Below are 21452 nucleotides of genomic sequence, written 5' to 3'. Positions count from 1 at the left end.
AAAATCTTCCCACCGGGAGTTTAACTGCTGGTGGTTCACACCTCTCCACAATGCCCACGTCAGGGGGTCCAGTCCTCTCACCTCAGCATAGGGAGGCTGTTGTATTAAATGTGGTGACGGGGGGTGAGGCAGCTGTTGAAACACTTCGTCTGCACACCCCCACCTCCACCCCGACCCACGCATGCACACATAAGAAGCAGACCCAGCAATTACCAGGCGTTATGCCTCATTTCCATCTCAAATATAAGATCTGATGCACATTTAAATATCTTCCACGATGGCGTCATTTGCCTGTTTCTATATAAAGAAGAGCCTTTATCAGGTTACAATATATGTGAGTCATTTCATGACCTGGGGTTAAAACAAACCAGGCCTCCTGGCAGTAAGAGATTAAAATCTAGAAAAGTGTGAGTCAGGGCGACCATGACCAATGGCTGACTCTACTCAAAGGTAGACGTGACGTCCTCGGGGCATTCCCAAAACTCCACGCAGCAGACGTGACACGAGCAGGGTCCCTTTAAACACCTCGTCTCGATCTACCATGACATCTTTTTCCAGTCAAACACACACAGGCTCATTATTTAAAGCCCCCATCCTACAGGCCTGTAAAAGGTAGATAGGCACTTTAAAACCTTTCAGACTGAACCAAGCTAAGTATATCCTCTCTGACCTTTACAACAACACACACTTATGTGGCCCAAACTACCGGCCTGATTATCATAGGTGCATATAAAGTTTGACAACAGAGAATTTGAAGGAGCTTTCCTTAAATTAAGTAAGAAATGACTCATAGTTAAACTCCTGAAATGGAAAACAAGTAAACATTTTCAGGCGTGAGGACAAAGAGCTCCATTGTCTGCATGCAATGATGAGAACCTGGATGAAGAAAAGCCTGGCAGCCCAAATACACAAACTGCGCTCCTGCAGCTCAAACACTTAACTGGTTTGATTTAGAAATACGTCCGTAGAAAAAGGACACCAGAAGAAAACAATAACAGAGAGTGATCATATATGGAGGCGCTGTAGTGAGAGAAAACATCACTGCTTTAGTGGCCAAAAGAGAGAGACCAAGCAGGCCAAAGTCAATATTAGTTTAACATGAACCCTTGTGGAGACTCCAGGAGAGTGACCTACATGGACCGGTTGACCTCTGTAGGTGCTTGTCATGGTCAAACCATCCGTGAGCTAATGCACATCACTGACACGTCACTGAAACACATGCGTGGACTGGAACAGATTACCTAATCTATCGGAGAATCCTCCATCATAGTGCAGACGATAATCTTTGGGCTGCTTCAGACTAGACGCTTACCTAATCCGGTGCTACTGCATTTGTTGACTTATCATTGTACATTTACAGTGTTAGTTATCCATGCACTTTGGGTCATCAGACACAGATTCAGGCTCAAGGGCTAAAAAACAACAACATGATTGCATTTCTGCAACAGTGCCATAATTTAGCTTTGCCTTAAGATGTGCATGGTGATACCATGATAGTTGGGTAGTTGGTGTCCCTGTCTGTAAACTCACAGTGCGTTTCTGGGATGACTGTGCCCCCAGATGATGGTATAGAGCGGAGATCTGTCATCATAGTGAGGGTGAAATGTCACAGGGTCACAGGTATCATGCCCCTTTGAAATTGGCAAGGTTAACACTGCAACAGGTAAAACTGTTGGCAGACTGTGCCAGTGACTTTAAAAGTTGCAAAACAAAACTGAAAAAATACAAAACTTTTTAGAGATCTTCCAATACGATCTTTTTCCTTCCCAATACCAATTCTGATACCAATGTGTTGGGTATTGAGTACTGATTCAATACCAGTGTGAACTTTCTGGACTAACTGTGCAGACAAGCAAATTATTTTAGACCTATACTTGACTCAGAACATGACTCAACAAATAGAATCATAATGTACAGCACAGTGTTCATTTCGTCGAATAAAACTATGACTAAAAATGTTTGTCGACAGCCTTTTCCATGACAAAAACTAGATTAAGACTGATAAAAATAGATCTGTGATGACTAAAAATGACAAAAACTAAGTTTAGTTTTCGTCAGTATGACTCAAACTAGACTAAAAGATAATGTAGTTTTTGTTGGACATTCAAAATCGGTGATATTTCTCCACTGTGGATAAATCTGTCAAAAAAATCAATGCAGCTGTAGCAATTCTTCCTCTTAGCTGCAGAGAGCAGGGACCCCAGGTTTGGCAGAGATCACATTATCATGATTTGGTAACAGATTTAGGCAAGAAAAAAATGCTTGGACTAAAAGTAAAGACTAAAATGTGAGGACTTTTTATGGAGTAAAACTATACTGAAATGTTTTTCAGTTTTCGTCGACTAAAACTTGACTAAAACTAAAAAGGATAGAAATGTCTAAAATGTGACTAAAACTAAAATGCATTTCATTTGAAGACTAAAACTAAAACTTAGACTAAAATTTAAAATAGCTGCCAAAATTAACACTGGTACTGATAAATATTGCGATAACAACAACACACGGGGCTGCATCAGGCTCTCTCTATCTCTCTCTATATTATGCTCAATTCAGGCATGACGTGATTACAGAACAGTGTGCCATTGGCTGACAGACCCTCACTGAGGGTAAACAATATGATGGTTAGCATTCAAGCTAGCAGTAATAAATGATCATAACTGAATTAAAATGGATAAAAAGACGTAATATCGTGTTTACTGGTGTGGATTTAATCATTAAAGTCCCCAGAAGTCAAACGAGCTCCAGGCTCACTAAAAATGCTGCCACGCTAGCCTCAACGGAATGACACAACGGCTAGCTTCAAGAGGGAAAACAAGTGAGAGGCTATGATTTATGGTTTGAAAGTTATTTGAATTTTGATAAACTGTGTCACTTCTTGTCTTGTATGGCAGCGCCGGTCTCGAAGACATTTTAATGATCACATTCAGAGAAAAACTGTCACGCAGCCACTATTCTTTGCTGCTGCAGTGGGTCCTTTGGGTCTTTTTGGATGCTCTAAAAATAGCCTATGCATGCAGTGCTTTCCGGTGATGAAGAAGAATTGATGTCAGGTTTATAGTGCTAACATTTAGCATGGTTAAACGAAGCAAAATATACAGCTGAACCAAACGGCGCATGAACTCGTGTACCCGCCCGCATTTTAAGCAGTATCAGACGTATTTCTGCTACTGGTATCAGAATCAGAACAACTTTGGCTACATTCATGCTCATCTCTTCACTAGTCACCATTGTTTACAGGGTTGCAGTACAACTAAGCAACACCCTAAGCTATTGCCTCTTCTCTTCAAATGACACTGATTGGTCTGGTCATTCTGACCGGGAACATCATTTCAGCTTGAGGCTTTGCAAGCTTGACTGAATGTGGAGCTGATGGCAGAGAATAATCTTGGTCTATAGCAGAAAAGCAGCATAAAGTTCCCACGTAATCACGTCGTGACTGTCGTGGCACATAAGGCATGTACTTTAAACCATGAGAATTAAGGATTTGTCTAGAGTTAAAAACTGCTGGTTATATTTATACAATAATATAATATTGGAGCAGTCAATTGTGCAATAATGTAGGTGTTCCAGTGCCAAAGTTCTACACACTGTACCTTTAAATGAACGACAGCACCTTAGTTTGTAAGAAAACTCCCTTCATTTATCATACTGTGGTGAAGCAACAATGTCAATCTCACTCCAAGCAACGAGCTGTTTTATCATCGCTGATCTTTCAAAAGTTCAGCATCCACCGTGGGCAGACACCAGACTCTGTCTCATCCTTTCCCTCTCTCCAGCACAGGTCTGTTATTATTTACAGCCCCTGATCTCTGACCTTTTCTATCTCAGCATGATCCCCTCCCTTATCACCGCCTGGCACCGCTGAGAGTCAGAGGAGTCTGTTACTGCTGTTTGATTATTTAGTGTTTCAGCCCTCAGAAGTCCTTCTTATGATGAAGAGGAGGGCGTGTGCACATGAGAGGAGTTCATCTTCACTGAACATGGAACAACACAAACAACAGGAGGCCGCAGATCCTGCAGCTCTCCCTGTGTGTTTCTGACAGGAGCCGTCACATGCAGTTCACTCGCTCTGTCCTCAGGCGTTCTTCCATGGTGGGCCGTCTGCCAGAGTCCAAACTTAATTTTATTAGTCCAGGCCGGAGGGCACGACAGATATATAAACGCGTTGTCAAAGGCGAGCGCCAAAGTGGGAGAGAGGAAGGCTTTGTGTTTGAACGTCTGACATGAGCATTTATGGATGTGAGAACTATCCTCCTCTCTTGTCTCCACATCTTTAGACGCCATCAGTCAGTCAGAGATAACTAAAGTTTTCAAACAGTTGTATTCATAAAGGTCAGAGCCAGGCTTACAGCAGCTCAAAGAAACTCCCTGTTCAACCCTAAACTGACCTCACCCAGGGACTCCAACTACTCCCCCTCTCCTCAGCTCCACGAAGTGTGGGAGATGATGATGTGACGGCAGAAGCAGGAGATAACAGAACTTCCTTTCCAGACTTAGATATGTTTTCATGTGTCGACTTCTAAGAAAGCTGGAGATAGATGTGGTTTTAAGATGAAGCTCTGACTCATGCTCTCTTGTCAATGTTGTTTGACATGTGACTTCTGAGCACATATCATCCACAAGAAAATTACAGCTCTTAAGGAAGCCACACGTACATTTTTCTTCGGCGCATGTACAAACCATTGTCTCATTTCCTCCAAGTGAAGAAAACTTCAGATTAAGTCATCAGAAAGATGACGTCTCCCGTGTCTTACACTTAATGAGAGGAGGGGAGATGATGGAGGAGGCTAGACGGAGTGTGGGTGGAGGGGTGGTCGAGGTGGTGGATGGATTAAAAAGCCCTGCAGAATGACATCAGCATAGGAGGAAAAATAAAGAGGGGGATGTCGAGGAAAGAGAGGGTCCATGCATTTAGGCTTCACGTACTAAATCACGCCCGAAGCTTTCCAAGCAGATGTAAGGAGCAGGCTTTTAAAAAGACAGCTAAAGCAAGGGGAAGAGGGGAGGAGTAGGGGGAGAAATTTCCCCATGTCTGAGTGTCTGCCGTCCAGGGAAGCAGGGAGGAGAAACATGGGGAAACCAGAGCTGCTTCTGACGGCCCACTCGGCACAAAGCCCTCACTCAAATCCCAGCATGCTGGCTGGTCGAACAGTGGGCCGAGACACGGACTGAGCCAGGAAGTCTGATTACGTCTGAATGAAACCTTGACTAGCCTGCGGCCACAGAAACTTTTGTTAATCATTATTACGATTACAGGGTTGGGTCCAGAGTGTAAGAGAATGTGCGGAACAAAAATGCAACTCTGTCAGCATCTTTTTAACCTTTTCCTGCATTTTGTTTACATGCTTGTTATGATGTTCCACTCTAGTATTCTGTCCTCATACTGATGGAGAATTAAACCTCACCACAGGCATGTGTGCATGACTTTTAGACCCTCAAAGTAACTGATGCCAAAATCTCTTTAGAAAGAATGCAGAGACAATCACAGCATGCTGGGTGTCACAGGGATCACATCCCCACTGAGCCTGAGAGCATCTCAATCCACAGCAGCATTTTGAACCAATAAGATGCGATTACTTAGGGTTGCTTTTAACAGGCTTTTAAAGGGGAAAGCAGATTAAAAGGTCAGAATTAAATAAGTAATTAGATTAGGATTTGAAAGTGATTCCAAAAGGTTTTTGATCCTTTGAAAGGCTGGATCTATTATGATGAAACAGCCACTCTTTTAGAAAGATTTAGCATTATTGGAGTTCTAATGTTGGAGTCACTTGGAGCACAGATTTAATTTCCTGAAAATATTCAATTACAGTGAGTGGAGTGCACAGGGAAGGCGTGCGCGCCGTGCGTAAAGCACGCATGTGTCCTAGGATCACAGTACGTACACAAAGCTCTGACTTCATTTCAAAGCCAAAACAAAATACAACAACTAAATCCAGCATTTCCCTTTTGGAAACGCGCCCTGTTACCTTAAGATTGGGGTCGAAATGTTCTGAGAGTCTCCGGAACAAGGCAATGGAAAGTTTGCACGCAACATGTTGCAAACAACCCTCGTGAAGTGATGAATCCAATCATTAGTTAGTGGTCAAGGCTTTTTTATCAATGGTAGCTTTGATGAAGAGCTGATTTTAACCGAAATGACTTTATTTGTGTGATTTAGACACTCACCTGGCAGAATTCGCCAAATAAAAGTCAACTGCATATCCGAAGTAGCTCCCTTCAGGTCCGCTGTAAACAGCTGGGTTCTCCACGTCCAAGTTGAACGCCTCACAGACAGGCTGAGAAAAAGAGAGTAATAGTCCGAGCATACAAAGGAGTGAGCGGGAGAGAAGCTCTGCTATCCCCGGCGTCTTCACGCGAAATCGTTCCAAGCCCATTTTAAGAACAAATTAATCCACTAAAGTTTCTTTCAAGGGGTGAAACTGTCCCAGATTGTGGCGCGTAAAAAGTCCACAGATTCTTGTCTTGATACAGCGGAGGATTGTGGCTAAAACTGCATCCCTGTAACTCTAGCCGGCCAGTATGTCATTAATGCTCCGTCAGCTCCTCTGTGCGTCCTCGCTCCTCTCTCTGCCTCTCTCTGCTCCAGACACACGCCTCCTCTGCTCACCTACTCATGATACATGAAGCTGGGAGTTCCCACACCCCTGACAAAGTTTGGAGGAGGAGCCTGTGATTCCCCCCGTAAAAAAAACTTTGAAGAGGGCTCTTCTCATCCTGTAACCTATCTCTGTGAAAACCAGTGTGGTGAAGATGTGCTCACTTTGGCACTTTTCAGTTTGTTATCAGCGACAGCGAGATAATTAACCTGAAGAAGAATCCTCATTTTGAGCTTATCTCTCGGTTATCTTGAGCTTTTTAACACCGAGGGAGAAGGTGAGAAAGGTCAACAAACTTCACATTTTACCACCAGTATGTTTGGCTGTTTGTTGCCAATGACATCACTGTCCTGTACGGAGGATTTTATCTCTTAGATTTCCCTGATAAGGTAGGTATTTTACAGACCTCTCTGTCCTCCACTGTCAGCTTTGTAGCCTTATTTCAAGCTGCAATCTTTGTGACTAAAAACTGATCTGCCTATAGATGGCAGATCTCAGGGGCCCCGCCCTCTTCTCAGACCAGACCACAGTGTGAGGCTCTGCCTCTGTTAGAACAGGGTACAACGATTTTGATGCGTTTTTTCTTTAAGAGAACTTTATTCATAAACAATGTCTGGCATTTACTTCCATGAAATAACAATATGGCAAACATTACAGACTAAGCAACATTTAACAAATAAAACTGAATAAGGTCAGACGTCTAATCCGGGATTAAATTATTTACAGAACCATTGAAGAAGTAGTTATGTGAACGTCGCTTTAGCTTTGTTAACTTTAGCTAAAGCTTACATTGCTTCGCTAGCTACTAAATTTGCATTACTATTTTAGCCAATGTAACTACATTAGCTGTAGATGAAGCTAATGGAGCTAAAGCTAGCCACCATTCACATAACCAATTAAACAGGTCTGGCTTTAGCTCACATAGGACACTCATAGCATAACATAGCTAATGTAGCTTCATTTGCTGTAGCTTTAGCTACGTTCATTGTGTAGCTTCATCAGGATTCTAATACTGATTTTTCAAGTTTGCTGAACTTTCCGTGTACAAGGTGTGCACTACACAGCAGGCCCACCCACAGGGGTGTCTGGGGCCCTGACAAACCAAGTGAATGGGCCCTCCCCAGTTGTGATTTATTGATATATCAATGCATGTGTCGGATTAGTATTAGTGCTAGCGTCCTAGCTAATGGTTATTTCATTTTGGAGCTGAAACTTGTCAAATTGTTATTGGGGTCTGATGATGGAGTAAATTACTCCCACCACTTTCAAACCCCTTCTAATAACTGTTTCTACCCATTTTTTCCATACCTCTCCAATGTTATCCCACAGTAGCCTTTTTTACTGATTTACAGCATTTTAACATCAATGTTTTGCCCCAATGCCTCTCTTAACTCGTTTTTGCCTCTTTCAACCCATTTTTGCCACTCTTTAACCACTTTTCACCATGTTCCCTCCCATTTCTTGTTCCTTTTTGCCTAACTTCACCCATTTTGCCACTTTTTAACCACTTTTCACCATGTTCCCTCCCATTTCTTGTTCCTTTTTGCCTTACTTCACCCATTTTGCCACTTTTTAACCACTTTTCACCATGTTCCCTCCCATTTCTTGTCCCTTATTGTTTCACTTGACCAATTTTTGCCACTTTTTAACCACTTTTCACCATGTTCCCTCCCATTTCTTGTCCCTTTCTGCTTTACTTGGCCCATTTTTGCCACTTTTCAACCACTTCTTACTATGTTCCCTCTAATTTTGTCCCTTTTTGCCTTACTTGACCCATTTTTGCCACTTTTCAACCACTTTTTAACTATGTTCCCTCCATTTTTGTCCATTTTTGCCTCTTTTAACCAATTTTTTTAAACCTTTTTGAACACCTTTTTGCCCCTCCAAGACCATTTTTGCCTTACTTTTTAAACACTTTTTACCACATTCCCTCCCATTTTTTGTCCCTTTTGGCCTTTCCCCCCTTGTTAACCACCCATATTTCGCACCTTTTTGCCTCTCCTAATCCATTTTTGCCACTTTTTAACCACTTGTCACCATGTTCTTTCCAATTTTGTCACTTTTTTGCCCTACTTGACCCATTTTCACCAATTTTTAACCACTTTTCACCATGTTCATTCAGTTTTTTTTTCCCATTTTTGCCGCTTTATAGCCAATTTTCCTCTTTTTAACCACTTTTCACCATGTTTGGTCCTTTCGTATCTCCTTACCCATTTTTGCCTTACTTGACCCAATTTGCCACTTTTTAACAACTTTTCACCATGTTTCCCCCATTTCTTTACCTTTCTTTCCTTAATTTACCCATTTTTTGCCACTTTTTAACCACTTTTCACCATGTTCCCTTCCATTTTTTGTCTCTCTTGACCCATTTATGCATCTTTTAACCATTTTTTTCTTTCATTCCTAGTTATTTCATTATTTTCCTTGAAGTTATTTAAGTTCTCTTGTACTTTATTCTCTGACATCCTGACATTTGTGCCCATCATGGCTTAGCTATAAAATCAGATATTACTTTCCAAATATTTCAGTCGATGTGCTCTTACAAGTTGTTACCATTCACAAAAAGGGAATTTTAGTTGAAGAAAAGGGTTTTATATTTAATTAGGCTATATTGTACAACAGCAACACTAACTATTGTTTTTGTTGATTTTATTAGAATGATTATTATTCATGTTAAAATAAAATATGATTATTTCAGCTTAACTTTACAATGGACCATGATTTTCCTGACTGTCGTGGGCCTGGCTGGGGCTCTCCCCTTCATCCCCCCTTATGGGCAACCTTGCTACACAGATAACCTCAGGGAATTTTTAACAGGAGTATTTATTTAGCACTAGAATCCAGTGAGTGACATGCTCCTTTTGCCATCCAGGCAGGATCAGGACTGGATGGAAGAGATTGTGTGACTTTAGATGCAAAAGGTCTGTATGATTTAAATCATTTGTAGTTCTATTTCAGCGAATGGGATGGAATGTAGGCAGCAATATAGTTGCTTCTGGACTCCTTTTAGAATAAACATCTCAAAGGTACAAGATTTATATTCTCGTCTCCTCACTAATTACTTTTTTCACACACCCTTGTAACATAATGTGTGATCCATATGTATTTTTTTACCTAATTACAGTGTTTCTGACTCGGGCACATGATGTCCTCTGATGCTCTTGGAGGGGGTGTGGGAAGATTATGTATCCCTGCCTGTGAGTCACACGAGACCGAGGAAAGTGGTTAGGCTGCGTAAAGCAACTACTCACTACAGTGAGACCTTTAATAAACCTATCCAGGGCCGGCTGGAATTAGTGCCTGTTGGTTTAGCTGATTCACTCCAAGCCTGGGAGATCGAACACGGGGGTCAAATTTGGCTGTGTGGCAGTAGCAACATGAACTCTCTGTCGAGTGCTGCTTGTATTTATAACCAGTCTGAAAGTCTGCTCGTAGACAGATGAGGAGTAATCCAGAGTGTCTGTGTGGGGGCCAGTTCACAGCTGTTGGGGGCACATGATGGTCCAAAGCCCTAATCCTGGAGGGCTCTCGTTCTCTCACACTGTTTTTAGGTCCTCAGGATGGGATTGTACATGAAGGAGTCGGGGATGTGGTTGAAAGAGAGCGAGTTTATTTGGAGCCGTCAAAAGTATTTCAAGTCCCAACTTTCCCTCTGAAGTCATAGTTTGGTTTTCAAAAACTCCATCATGGGCCATTTTTACATGAGAAAATGTTTACCACCGAGATGGTAATGAATTAAAATGAATTATAAGCAAACTCATGCCACTTTTTGATTTGTGTGTCTGTGTATTTAGAAGCCACTGGAAGTCGTCATAGTCCTCCACAGTCTCATGACCTCATGTTTGAGGTTAGTCAGAGGTGGGCTCGCAAATACTTCAGGAATAGATAATACTGATATCAGCTCTGAGTCACTGGCTCTTTAAAGTCTGCCAGATTCAGAGGTGGGATGTTTAAAGTATGAACACTTTGTTTCTGTAGTTGAACACATTTTGAAAACAGGGGTGTCCAAACTTTTTCTACAGAGGGGCCACTTTCATATTCCTCGCCATGAGGATTTTAACGCTAGAAAGACTTATCCAATGTAAGTCTAAAGATGCTTAGCAACTGAGTATGCCTAAATGGCTAGTTAATGGCTGACAGGGCAAAAAGACAGCCATTTTCAGGATTTTGGGGAGCCAATCAGATTTCCCTATTTTGCCCTGACTATCACTGGCTCTGCCCCGACAAGTTTTTGGTGCTGCTATTTGCTCTGATAATCCATCAGGCCATTACTAATCAAGATATCTTCTTGTCAAAATGTTTGTTTACAGATTTAACATGGTAGAACAGGTGCTGATAACAGGAAGTGCAACACAGTTAAGCACAAGCTTCATGTTTTAATGTGGGCCATATTTCATTTTATCTCTAGAATTTGCTGCGGGCCAATCAAAAATAGGCCACGCATTTGACCCCCAAGCCACAGTTTGGACACCCCTGTTTTAAAACATTAGATTTTATGTATTTAAAGGAACTTTTCTTACATTATTGCCCACCACCTTCCCAATATAAAGACCATTTTGTTTACATGCAGGTAGAGGTCAAATTATTCTGTTAGTCCATCTAAAACTGACTAGTAAATGGGATTTCTCAGACTCATGGCTAACTTATACTCTACATTTTATTTAACTTCACAACAGCCTCCCAATCACAACATGCACTGTTCGGGTCTCATTAGCTGCATTTCCATTACCATTAGAAATGCGCAAAATCTAAATTGCACAATAGAAAACTGGTTATGGAAACACCTTAGTTTTGAAAAACCTCTCAAATACCAATAAAATTTTGTTACACTCTCATGAGGAGGTTTTTTGCTTCTATATAGAAATATGTATCAGAAGTGAAATGGAAACACTTATTTACACACCACATGACGTGACGTATGGTGTCACATGAACAGTTCACTCTGAGACAACATGGCACGGTATGAGTGGACAGAAGAGGAGACCAAGACTTTTCTTAGTATCCTTATACAGAGCCAAGGGTGTAGCTAGGGATTTTGGGCTCTCTGAAAGAAAATTACACAGGCCCCCTTAGCTGGCCTGCCAAGTAAAAAAAGTTCACCAAATTTAAGAAATATCCCTTTAACTTTGCATAAAACTGGAAAGGAAACGGAGCTATTGATTAGACATGCAAAACAGCTGGAGTACCTGGAGGGAACCCACGAGGAGAACATGCAAACTCTGCACAGCAGGGACCTTCTCACTGAGGCAACAGCGCTAATCCTTGGGCTGCCGTGCAGCCCAGGACAGACTGTGCATCACTTAAATATACTGACTGATTTCCATGTAAATGTATGGGACATTATTTGCTGTGCTTGATTTTATTTACTTTCCATGGGAATGTTTACTTTTCTCTCAATTATTGTGAGACATCACTCACATATAAATCTGCAAAGCAGATGGATACGCCCGTTTCCATGTTTCTTACTGAATTCATCTTGCAAAGCTCTCGTCTGAACCATTTGGGTCCAGTTAGAAAGTGACAGGCTCAGTCAGTGTCGAGGGGCATTACTTTCCGGCACGGTGGGGTCTTGACGTGAGCAATCAGCAACAAGAGGACGGTGCAATAATGGCAGAAGAGATTAGGGTGGATGCTGCTGAGCAAAAGTTTTTTATCAGAAGCTGACGAAATTTCTTCTTTAAAAGAAGAGCAAAGAACATTATGGAGTTGTTTTCTTTTCAAGTCATGCTCTGGCATGTCTACAGTCGCCATGGTTTGCATTATGCAGTTTTCTGTGGAGTTTACTCCTTCAGTAGGGGCGCACCTCGATAAGGCAAGGCAAGGTAAGTTTATTTATACAGCACCTTTCAGACACAAGGCGATTCAAAGTGCTTCACAAGTGCGGTAGCGGCTATGTCACATTTTGTTGCTCTGATTGGCCTGTAAAGATCTGACAGACAGAACATTCATCCAATCACCCAACAAGTTTTTTTTTTCAAAGGCTCTGCCCTTTCCCAAACGCTGTCTGTGAGTGGTTTACCAGATGGATGTGTGAATACATCATCTGCCAGGTTAACTCACGTATACATAGGCTAAAAATACCAGACATGCATTAACCCCTTAACGTCTGTTGTTGCATCTTTGATACATACTTTCATGATACCTTTATCTAACCAATATGCTCTATAAATTACTCAAAAAAACTTCTGAATACAATCTGATAAATGATAAAAATGCCCTCAAGTGGATTATCAGCTCCCAAAAACACCCAATGAATGAATTGATACACTACAAATATATTTGTGAAATTTTATGGAAATTTAGATTTTTTTAAAAATTTCAGTCGAAAGTTAAACGAATGTTTCAGTTCCAAAAAATTAGATTTGTCTGGCTATTATTTGTGTTTTCAGGCTTTAAGGGGTTAATGGTATAAGCCACTTCTCTGGATGTGTACAGCAAATGTCAAATATATTATAATGATAAATAATAAATATATCATTGAGAAGTCACTTTCTAACAGAGCATTTTTTGTTCCCGGCTCTGTGTTGACACCAACAGAATGGTGCTTCCTCCAGCTTGTTCAGAAGCTCTAGCATGTTTCATGCTTTCTTTCCTCATGATCCCTTCCCTTCGCAATTGTTAAACCTTCCACGATATGGGGGAAGCGGGATGGACCTGTCTAGTCCAGGCTGCTGTTTGTAAAGGGATGATGGTGGAGTTTTGAGGACAGTGTAATTCAAGGAGAGCCACTGCAGTTTGTTTTGGTCTGAGAGACTGGTGCTTAAGTACAACATCCAATGGATATCTACTCTCAAAGTCACGGATTATACCTTTTTTAGAGAGATGTCAGAGCAGATGAGTGTTCAGAGCCTTTCAGGAGACACTGAACTCATAAACAATGTGTCTTAATTCCACACTTGATTTAGCAGGACTGTAACCGGTGACTGTTCAGTTACCAGCAAAAAAAAGAGTGTTAGAAGTATGCAGGGGTTCAGTTAGCTAAAACAGCTTTTCAGAACTTTTACTTTTCACTTTTACAGCAATAAACACACTGAATCATTGTTTCCTCTTTTCCAAAGCCTTTTTATGAGGTAATTATCAACCTAAGAGTAGAATATGTGGATATTTGTAACCACTGGCCAGATTAAAATCACAGTTCTTATGTTTCTATCACATGGACATCCAATCCAGCTTTTTGAATTTCTGAAAAATGAGAATTTTCCAACACATAAGAGAGATATCTCTCTCCCTTTTTACACACATCTGAATATAAGTTACCCAGAAGTATCTCCACCAACAAACCATCCTCACAACTGTGTTCCACATTTTCTGTGATGAGTCTGTTCTGCTTTTTGATGGTGTGTAATTGGGTTTGGCTAACTGAACAATATTTTCCATCTCCCTCCAACTGTGATTTCTGTTGCGAAAGGGGTGTGGTTTTGTTCCAAAGCTTTGACATCATCACTTGGACACTATGGCAACAGATCTGAAGTGCTGCAAAACACTTAAAGAACATTTCACAGGACTGTACACAGCTGGACGACTTTTTAAATATAGACCTGACACATTGGCACTTCTGTAAAGTCAGGCATATACATGTAGAGGCTCATACACACGTAAAACACACACCACCTCTCCCCTCCTCTGGTAACTGGCCATATGTTTTCCGATACAGTGGGACAGATTATTTATAGCTCTACCAGAAGGCCACTTAGTGGTCCCATTTTATCAGAAAGGAACGTGTGAATTCTGCTTGCATGCCACTGCTTCTCCTTTGTTTTACATTATAATAGATTTTAAGCCAATAAACCCATTCAAAAATACATAGAGAGAAAATTTAATTACCACCTGTAAGACTTTAAAAGGTTATGGTTAAAAATATGTATATTTTTTATAAACCCATAGCCTATTTTATTCACAATAGAACATAAACAACATATCAGATGTTGAAACTAAGACATTTTATCATTTCATGAAAAATATGAGCTCATTTTGATTTTCATTGCAGCAATGCATCTCAAAAAAGTTGGGACAGGGCCATGTTTACTTTTCTCTAGCATCCCTTCTTCTTTTGACAACAGTCTGTTAATGTCTGGGAAGTGAGGAGACCAGCTGCTGGAGTTTTTGGAGAGGATTGTTGTCCCATTCTTGTCTGATGTTGGATTCTATTTGCTCAACAGTCCTGGGTCTTCTTTGCTGAATTTTTCCTTTTATGATGCTCCGAATGCTATTGGAGCCACGATGCTGTGATTTATGCGGACTGTGGTCTAGCATTTTCTTGCTGAAATATGCAAGGTCTTCCTTGAAAGCGACTATGTTTGGATTTGAGCATATGTTGCTCTAAAACCGCTACATACTTTTCAGCATTGATAGTGCCTGTCCAGATGAGTAAGTTGCCTACATCATGCAACCCCATACCATCAGAGATAGCTTTTGATCTGTGCGCTAATAACAAGCTGGATGGCCACAGGGTCCATGGTTTCCAAAAGGAATTTCAAATTTGGATTCATCTAGCCACAGAACAGTTTTCCATTTTGCCCCAGTCCATTTTAAATTAGCTTTGTGCCGGAGAAGACATCTGCATTTCTGGATCGTGTTCATAGATGGCTTCCTTTTTGCTTTGCTTTATATTGCATTTGTGGATGGTATGGCGAACTGTGTTGTCAGATAATGATCTCTGGAAATGTTCTTGAGTCAGTACAATATCATGACTTTTTTTTTAATGCAGTGCCACTTGAAGGCCTAAGGCTCACAAGCATCCAATGTTGACCTTTGGCATTGTCCATTGCAAGTAGTGATGGGCCGTTCATGAACGAGCCGATTCAAAGAGCCGGCTCTTTTACATGACAATAAGAGCCAGATCCTGTTAGAGAGCTGTTTTTATATTTTTATAACTATTATTAATATTATTATTTGTAAATAGACTGTGTGTGTCTGTGTGTTATTTGAGTGATTAGTTGGAATGATCTTTGATCCCCTTCCACAGGCACACCTCACATTAAGGACTCGTGTTTGATGGTGTAACGTTCATGTTTTCAGTCAGGTGTGTCATAGATCCTAACCAGTGAGCAGATTTCATCTGACCCACAAAGTGTTTGGGGAGACAGGACATTTTGAAAAATAATTACATGATATTTTCATCAATTTTAAAAACTGAGCATAGTTGGGGTAAAATACCTGCCCAAATATCAGTCATATGTCATAACATTGCAAAAATTGGCAGGTCAAATGAAGCCAAACATATACCCGAATGAAGAGCCATTTGGGAGATGAAAGAGTCGACTTTTTTTGCTAAGCCGAGCCAAATGAGTCGAATCACTGAAAAGAGTCGAAATTCCCATCACTAATTGCAAACAGAGGTTTCTCCAGATTCTCAGAATCTTTTGATATTTTGTACTGTAGATGGTGAGATATTCAAAGTCTTCATGCTGAGGAACACCTCTGCCCATCACTACTCCTGAGCGACTCTGTCACACTAAAATGCACCTTTTATACCCAGTCATGTCACTGACCTGTTGCCAATTAACCTATTTATATGCAAAACACCCCTCTAGCTGTTTCCCATTAGTATCACTTACTTTTCCAGCCTTTTGTTGCCACGTTCCTACTGTTTTAGATGTGTTGCTTTTGCTATGTTATTTATGTCCTTTTGTGAATAAAATATGAGTTTTAGATTTGCAGTAATTGCATTGTTTTTTAATTCAAATTTTACACAGTTTGTTTTTGGATACAGACCTTCTTTTAAGAAAATAAGGATGTTTGGGTAGATTGAAGATTAGGACATGAACTCAAACACAGAAAAATGAATCACTGTGGCTACAGGAAGACACTGCAGTGGCTTAACCAAAGCATGCTGACTGGGACAATAAACATGAGATTAAAAGAAGATTAATGCACTAATTATGGACCTTAATCACATCAGAATTTATGGTTGCAGTCTCAGGAATTCACATTATTACATAAAGCATCATAAAAATGAATGGATGTAAGTCTGCAATGGACTTCTATAGAATATAATGGTTGTACAAAGTTTTTAAATACAACTTTGTTTAATAAGAGAGCTTCAAACGCAATGGCAAGGAGATTTTGTTCTATTTTTCACAGTACAACAGAGGGATACTAGAACAGTGGCTCTTTTGTTGTTGTTAAATTGTACCAATCACTACAGGCTGTTAGTAGATCAGTACAGAAGTCTGTGTTCATCCAGGATGCTTTCAGGCGAGGTGGGGGCCTACACTTTGGCAGGGCTCACAGTTCAGCATGCACTCACTGTACATGCATAAACAGCAAACACTGAGCAAAGGTCTAAAGATCTCTATGCACTTGTTTAAACAGTTAGAATGTTATTTTCTGTTTGAGTCATCCATTAGCCATACGTCTTAAAATCATGACTGAGATGACTCAAACAAGTAAAATCCTTTCCAGTAAGGAGCTCCTCTTCTGAAATCGGAAATATAATCTGACTCAAATGAACCAAATAATCACGTTATCTATCTGCCACCTCTGAATGATCTTTATTCCCCAGAGGTACCATCCTCCACCTTCTCTTTCCAGAACAAACGTTAAGCTGACACCAGCGGGCTCTTTGGGGGATGAGCAGAGAGACACCCTGATGCCTGCTATTAGGTGACTGTAAGTGTTTTAAGTCGCAGAGTAAACACCATTTTACCACTCTGGAACAGACAGCAAACAGAGAGCACAACAGGGAACTTGATAGTTTGGACACACAGTGACAACAATCAGGAGGGTTTCACTTTTGTCTGCTCCTTTTAGACGGTTGTTACCGACACTTTTAGACCTGAGGTACCAGAGCAGAGCAGTGAGAAAATGCAGGAACCCCTGCTCTTGTTCCCGCCTGACATTTACTGACTGTATAAAAGATGTTCAATCATTTCCTCTTATAGATGAGTTCAGGCTTTTCACTGAAGCTTGTTACAGCTGTAACTCCATTATTGCAGCTGATAATTTCTCTGTTTTTGCTTTAAATCAACTGATTTCTTCTAGCTAACCTCATCCCTTTCCCTGTTTTACTAAGTATTTCAACAATAAATACGTTCGCTGAATATCTAACATGTATAAACATTAATTTGTTGGGCTTAGCTAGGTATTTCTACTGTTTTGTAGGGTTACTTGTTTTGGGTTTCTTTTTGTACTTAGAGGAAACTATCGCAAACCAACTGGCGACCAATGAACCATTTGTAAGATTAAGCTAGCTCAACCATTCTCCTCACTGGTTTTAGCTAACAAATTGTTTTATTTTGTTGAACTATCTGAATAGTTTACTTATTCAGGATCAGATGTAGAAAACGTTGTCTGTCATGATAGAAAAATGTCTTGGGCCCACAACTTTTCACTAACAATTTTAACTTCATGCCTTCATGCGAGGTAGCTCAATGTTTACTTAAAGCTAACACTTTTAGGCTAATTATTTATCTTCTTACCTTAAGTTACTATCCACCATTTACTTAGTGGTTTAAGCTACAAATTCCAAGAATTGTTATCTTGTAGCTTACTGTGTGAACCAGTTACTTGGCACTCAGGCTATCGGTTTGAACAATTTATAAGATTTAGCTAACCACATCAACTGTATACTAAGTAGTTTAAGTTAGCAGTTCTCTCACTTTAACAGTTTTAGCTAACTATTTCAACAGCTTTGGAATGTGGCTACTTTTAACTATTTTTTCAACCAATTCAGTAGTTTTTTAAAACTATTTTCACAAGTTTAAGTTAGCATTTTCAAGTGTTTATCCATCAGTTTTGGTCATTTCGATTAATCCAATTTTTAAGTAGGCTTTGTAGCATATTTTAAGTGTGTTTAGCTTAAAATTTTATCTGTTGTTTCTCATGTTAGCTCTGTTTTCAAATATTATCACTCCTTGTCTATTATTTTGATGATGTTTTTTTATCAATTCAAGCCGAATTATGAATAGGCTTTAAGTAGTTTTTTTTCTCAGTGCAAGGCTCATTTATGCTCCTTTTAGATAGCTACAAAAATTAATCTGTGTGTTTTAAACAATACAACCATTATTGCCCACATTCTTACACATAACAGTTTTATTTAGGGTGGATGTCAAAATTTGATCCAAATCCATGTCGCTGTCTGAAAAAGTTGCAAAAAAAGTGGCTGAACTGGGATAAAAGTAGCAAAAAAGGGTTAGTAAATTTCGAAAGGGGGGCAAAAATTGTGAAAAGTGGTTAAAAAGTTGCATAAATGGGTTAAAAGAAAGAACAACTGGCAAAAAGTGATGGAAAGAAGTTTAAAGAGGCTAAAATGGTTTACAATAAATCAAAAGGGGGCAAAAAAAAATGGTAGAAAATGGTGAAAAGCGGTTAAAAGGGCCATATATTAATTAAAAGTAAGAAAGATTGGCGAAAGCTAGTAAAAAAAAAAAAGAGGTTAAAAGAGGCAAAATGTGATAACACTGGCGGCAATGGGTTAAAAATTTTCAAAAAGGGCATAAACAGTTTGAAATGGTAAAAAGCAGTTAACAAGTTGCATTAGAAGTGTAAAAACTGGCAAAAAGGTGGTGAAATGAGGTTAAAAGAGACAAAAATGGGTTGAAAAATGTCAAAGGGGGGCATAAACACGTGGAAATGGTGAAGAGCAGTTAAAAAGTGGCATAAGTGGGTTAAAAGTAAAATGGTTGGAGTAAAGGTGCCAAAAAAGGGTTGAAAGAGGTAAAAATTGATTACATTTTTCAAAAGGGGGACTTAAATGAGTGGTGAAAAGTGGGTTTAAAAGTGGCATAAATGGGTTAAAAGTGAGGAAAAATGGTGAAAAAAAAGAAAAAATGGGATAAAAATGCACTACAAAAATGTAAAAATCGCAAAAATGGGCAGAAAATGGTAAAAATTTTCTTCTTAAATGATGCTGATAGGTCAGGTTTGTTTTCAGACCTGGCACAAACTTTTCAGATTGGAGCTGTGCAAGATGGATCTGCCTGATAACAGACATGGAATCTGGCTAATCCATTTGCTTTGCAAGGTTAAGCCTTATGGATACATTGTTTTAATCAAATCATAATTTTCTGCTTAGCTGATTCAGTCAACAGTTGTATACTCTGGCCTCTGAAGGATCCCCCTTAGGGAACTAGTACCCCAGGTTCTGAATGGCTGCTTTACGTTTCTGTCAGTTCCTTGGGGATGTATTGAATTTTTGATTTATTTTGCTGTGGGTGAAATGCCATGTTCAGTTAGGAAACTGAGGGAAATGATGGAAAATGTGGTTTCAGAACAGAGTAAAATCATGTGAGTGTTTGAGAAGAATGGGCTACTGTGACTTGGACTGAAACCTGCATTTGATCCAGACGTTAAGCCTGAAACCTGTCTGCCAATGTCTTTCAAACACACTGAGTGAACTTTCTTCCCTCCTCCTCTGTCTTCCCCTCTCTCCTCCGTCTCTCCTAAACTGTAGAAACAGTGATACACATCTTACAGACAGGAAATTCCTCCAATGTAAAAGCCTGCCTGGGCTTCCTGTTTCGGCGAGTTCCTTCTCTTTGTATCTCCGTTACACTCACACACAAACACACACTCTGTAACATTCCCCATGTACAAGGAGGAAGGGCGTTGAGGTGTTACTGATTACTCCGGCCAGTCTGAGACTCTTCATACTGGATGACAGATTTGTCATTTGGGTGGAAGTCCTGAGCTGGCTGCTGTTGTTGTTGAGTGGACCGTCCATTGTTTTCAACACAAGCTCTTAGCAACGCAGCAGCTGAGTGAATCATATGATTGTTTTAGAAGCAGGATTCATCCCTGAGGCTCCTTACAAGGCAAGTTCACCCACCCTTACTGCATTATTGTTTCCTCTTCTGAGCTTTTACTTTCAATCTGAACAAACTGAGACAACGTGTGGGGGGCAAGATGATCCACACAGTGTCCATTGTTTAGTTACCTTGTTAAAACAGCCACAAAAAGCCTGAAAATGAGCAGTTGTGTTTTTATGTACATCTGCTAATCAGTGCAAGGCAGCAGAGCTGTAAAAGCAGCAGCGTGCAAGCTGCTGGGGGGAAACGACCCTCTTTTAGCAGCCTCGTTCTACACTCCATAACCCACACGAGTGTCCCCTAACAGCAGCTCTGACCACCCTGTATTTACAGCCAGCGCTCTGTCTCACGCAGTGTTTAGTCTCAGCTCTAACTCACTGAGCTTGTTTGCCTTAAAACACAGCTTTTAAGATGTGAGGTAAATTGCTTCACATTGGTTAATGAGAGGTCAGCGAGGTAGTGTCCAGACAAAGACAGGATGCAGGCACACAGATATGAAAAACAGGTTAAAGAAAGCTTACTAGACAATGAAAGTGTCTGTTATCTATCCTGATTGCTAAAGGTGCAAAATTGGCAAAACTGAGCAATATGCGCCTTCGCCAGTCTAGAAGAGTGATTTCTATGTGGTAGACTTCCTTGGCCCTGCAGGATGGCCACAGAAAGTAGCATCCCTCTCTGTTTTAACACATAATTTCTGATAATTTCCAGAAACCCTAACCCTAAAATTCTCCCTAAGTGCTTGTTCCCATTTGCAGCAGGAGACTCCCTTTTGGACTGGAGCAAGGAGCTCTGGAGGCCATAGATGATGTAAAAAGAAGTTTAATTGTTGAAGTAGTGAAAGTGGAACTCTTTCCCATTCTTGCTCAGTGTGCATCATAAGTTGCTTCACAGTGCAGGATCATATTTTGCACAATACATTTTCAATGGGACACACCTCTGGACTACATGCAGGCCAGTCTAGTGTCTGCACTCTTGCTGTGCTGTCGTAAATCATGCAGAGCATGATTTAGCATTGTCTTGTTGAAATAAGCAGGGACATCCCTGAAAAAAATCCTTTCTGGATGAAGCATACATTGCTCCAAAATCTGAATGTACTTTGGTATGTAGA

The 21452-nt window shown here is 40.4% G+C and overlaps 1 protein-coding gene across 1 annotated transcript in view; it reads right to left on the bottom strand.

Moving 5' to 3' along the window:
* Positions 1–6593, bottom strand: part of itga5 (integrin, alpha 5 (fibronectin receptor, alpha polypeptide)) — a 67536-nt gene extending 60943 nt beyond the window's left edge. The window contains exon 1 of the mRNA XM_041798942.1: positions 6166–6593. Coding sequence (XP_041654876.1) covers positions 6166–6374 — 209 coding nt within the window. The 5' untranslated portion in view covers positions 6375–6593. The remainder of the gene's footprint in view (positions 1–6165) is intronic.
* Between the last annotated feature and the right edge of the window lie 14859 nt (positions 6594–21452).

The sequence above is a fragment of the Cheilinus undulatus genome, linkage group 11, assembly GCF_018320785.1.
Source record: "Cheilinus undulatus linkage group 11, ASM1832078v1, whole genome shotgun sequence".
NCBI lineage: Eukaryota > Metazoa > Chordata > Actinopteri > Labriformes > Labridae > Cheilinus > Cheilinus undulatus.
This window is presented reverse-complemented; position numbering and strand designations above follow the sequence as displayed.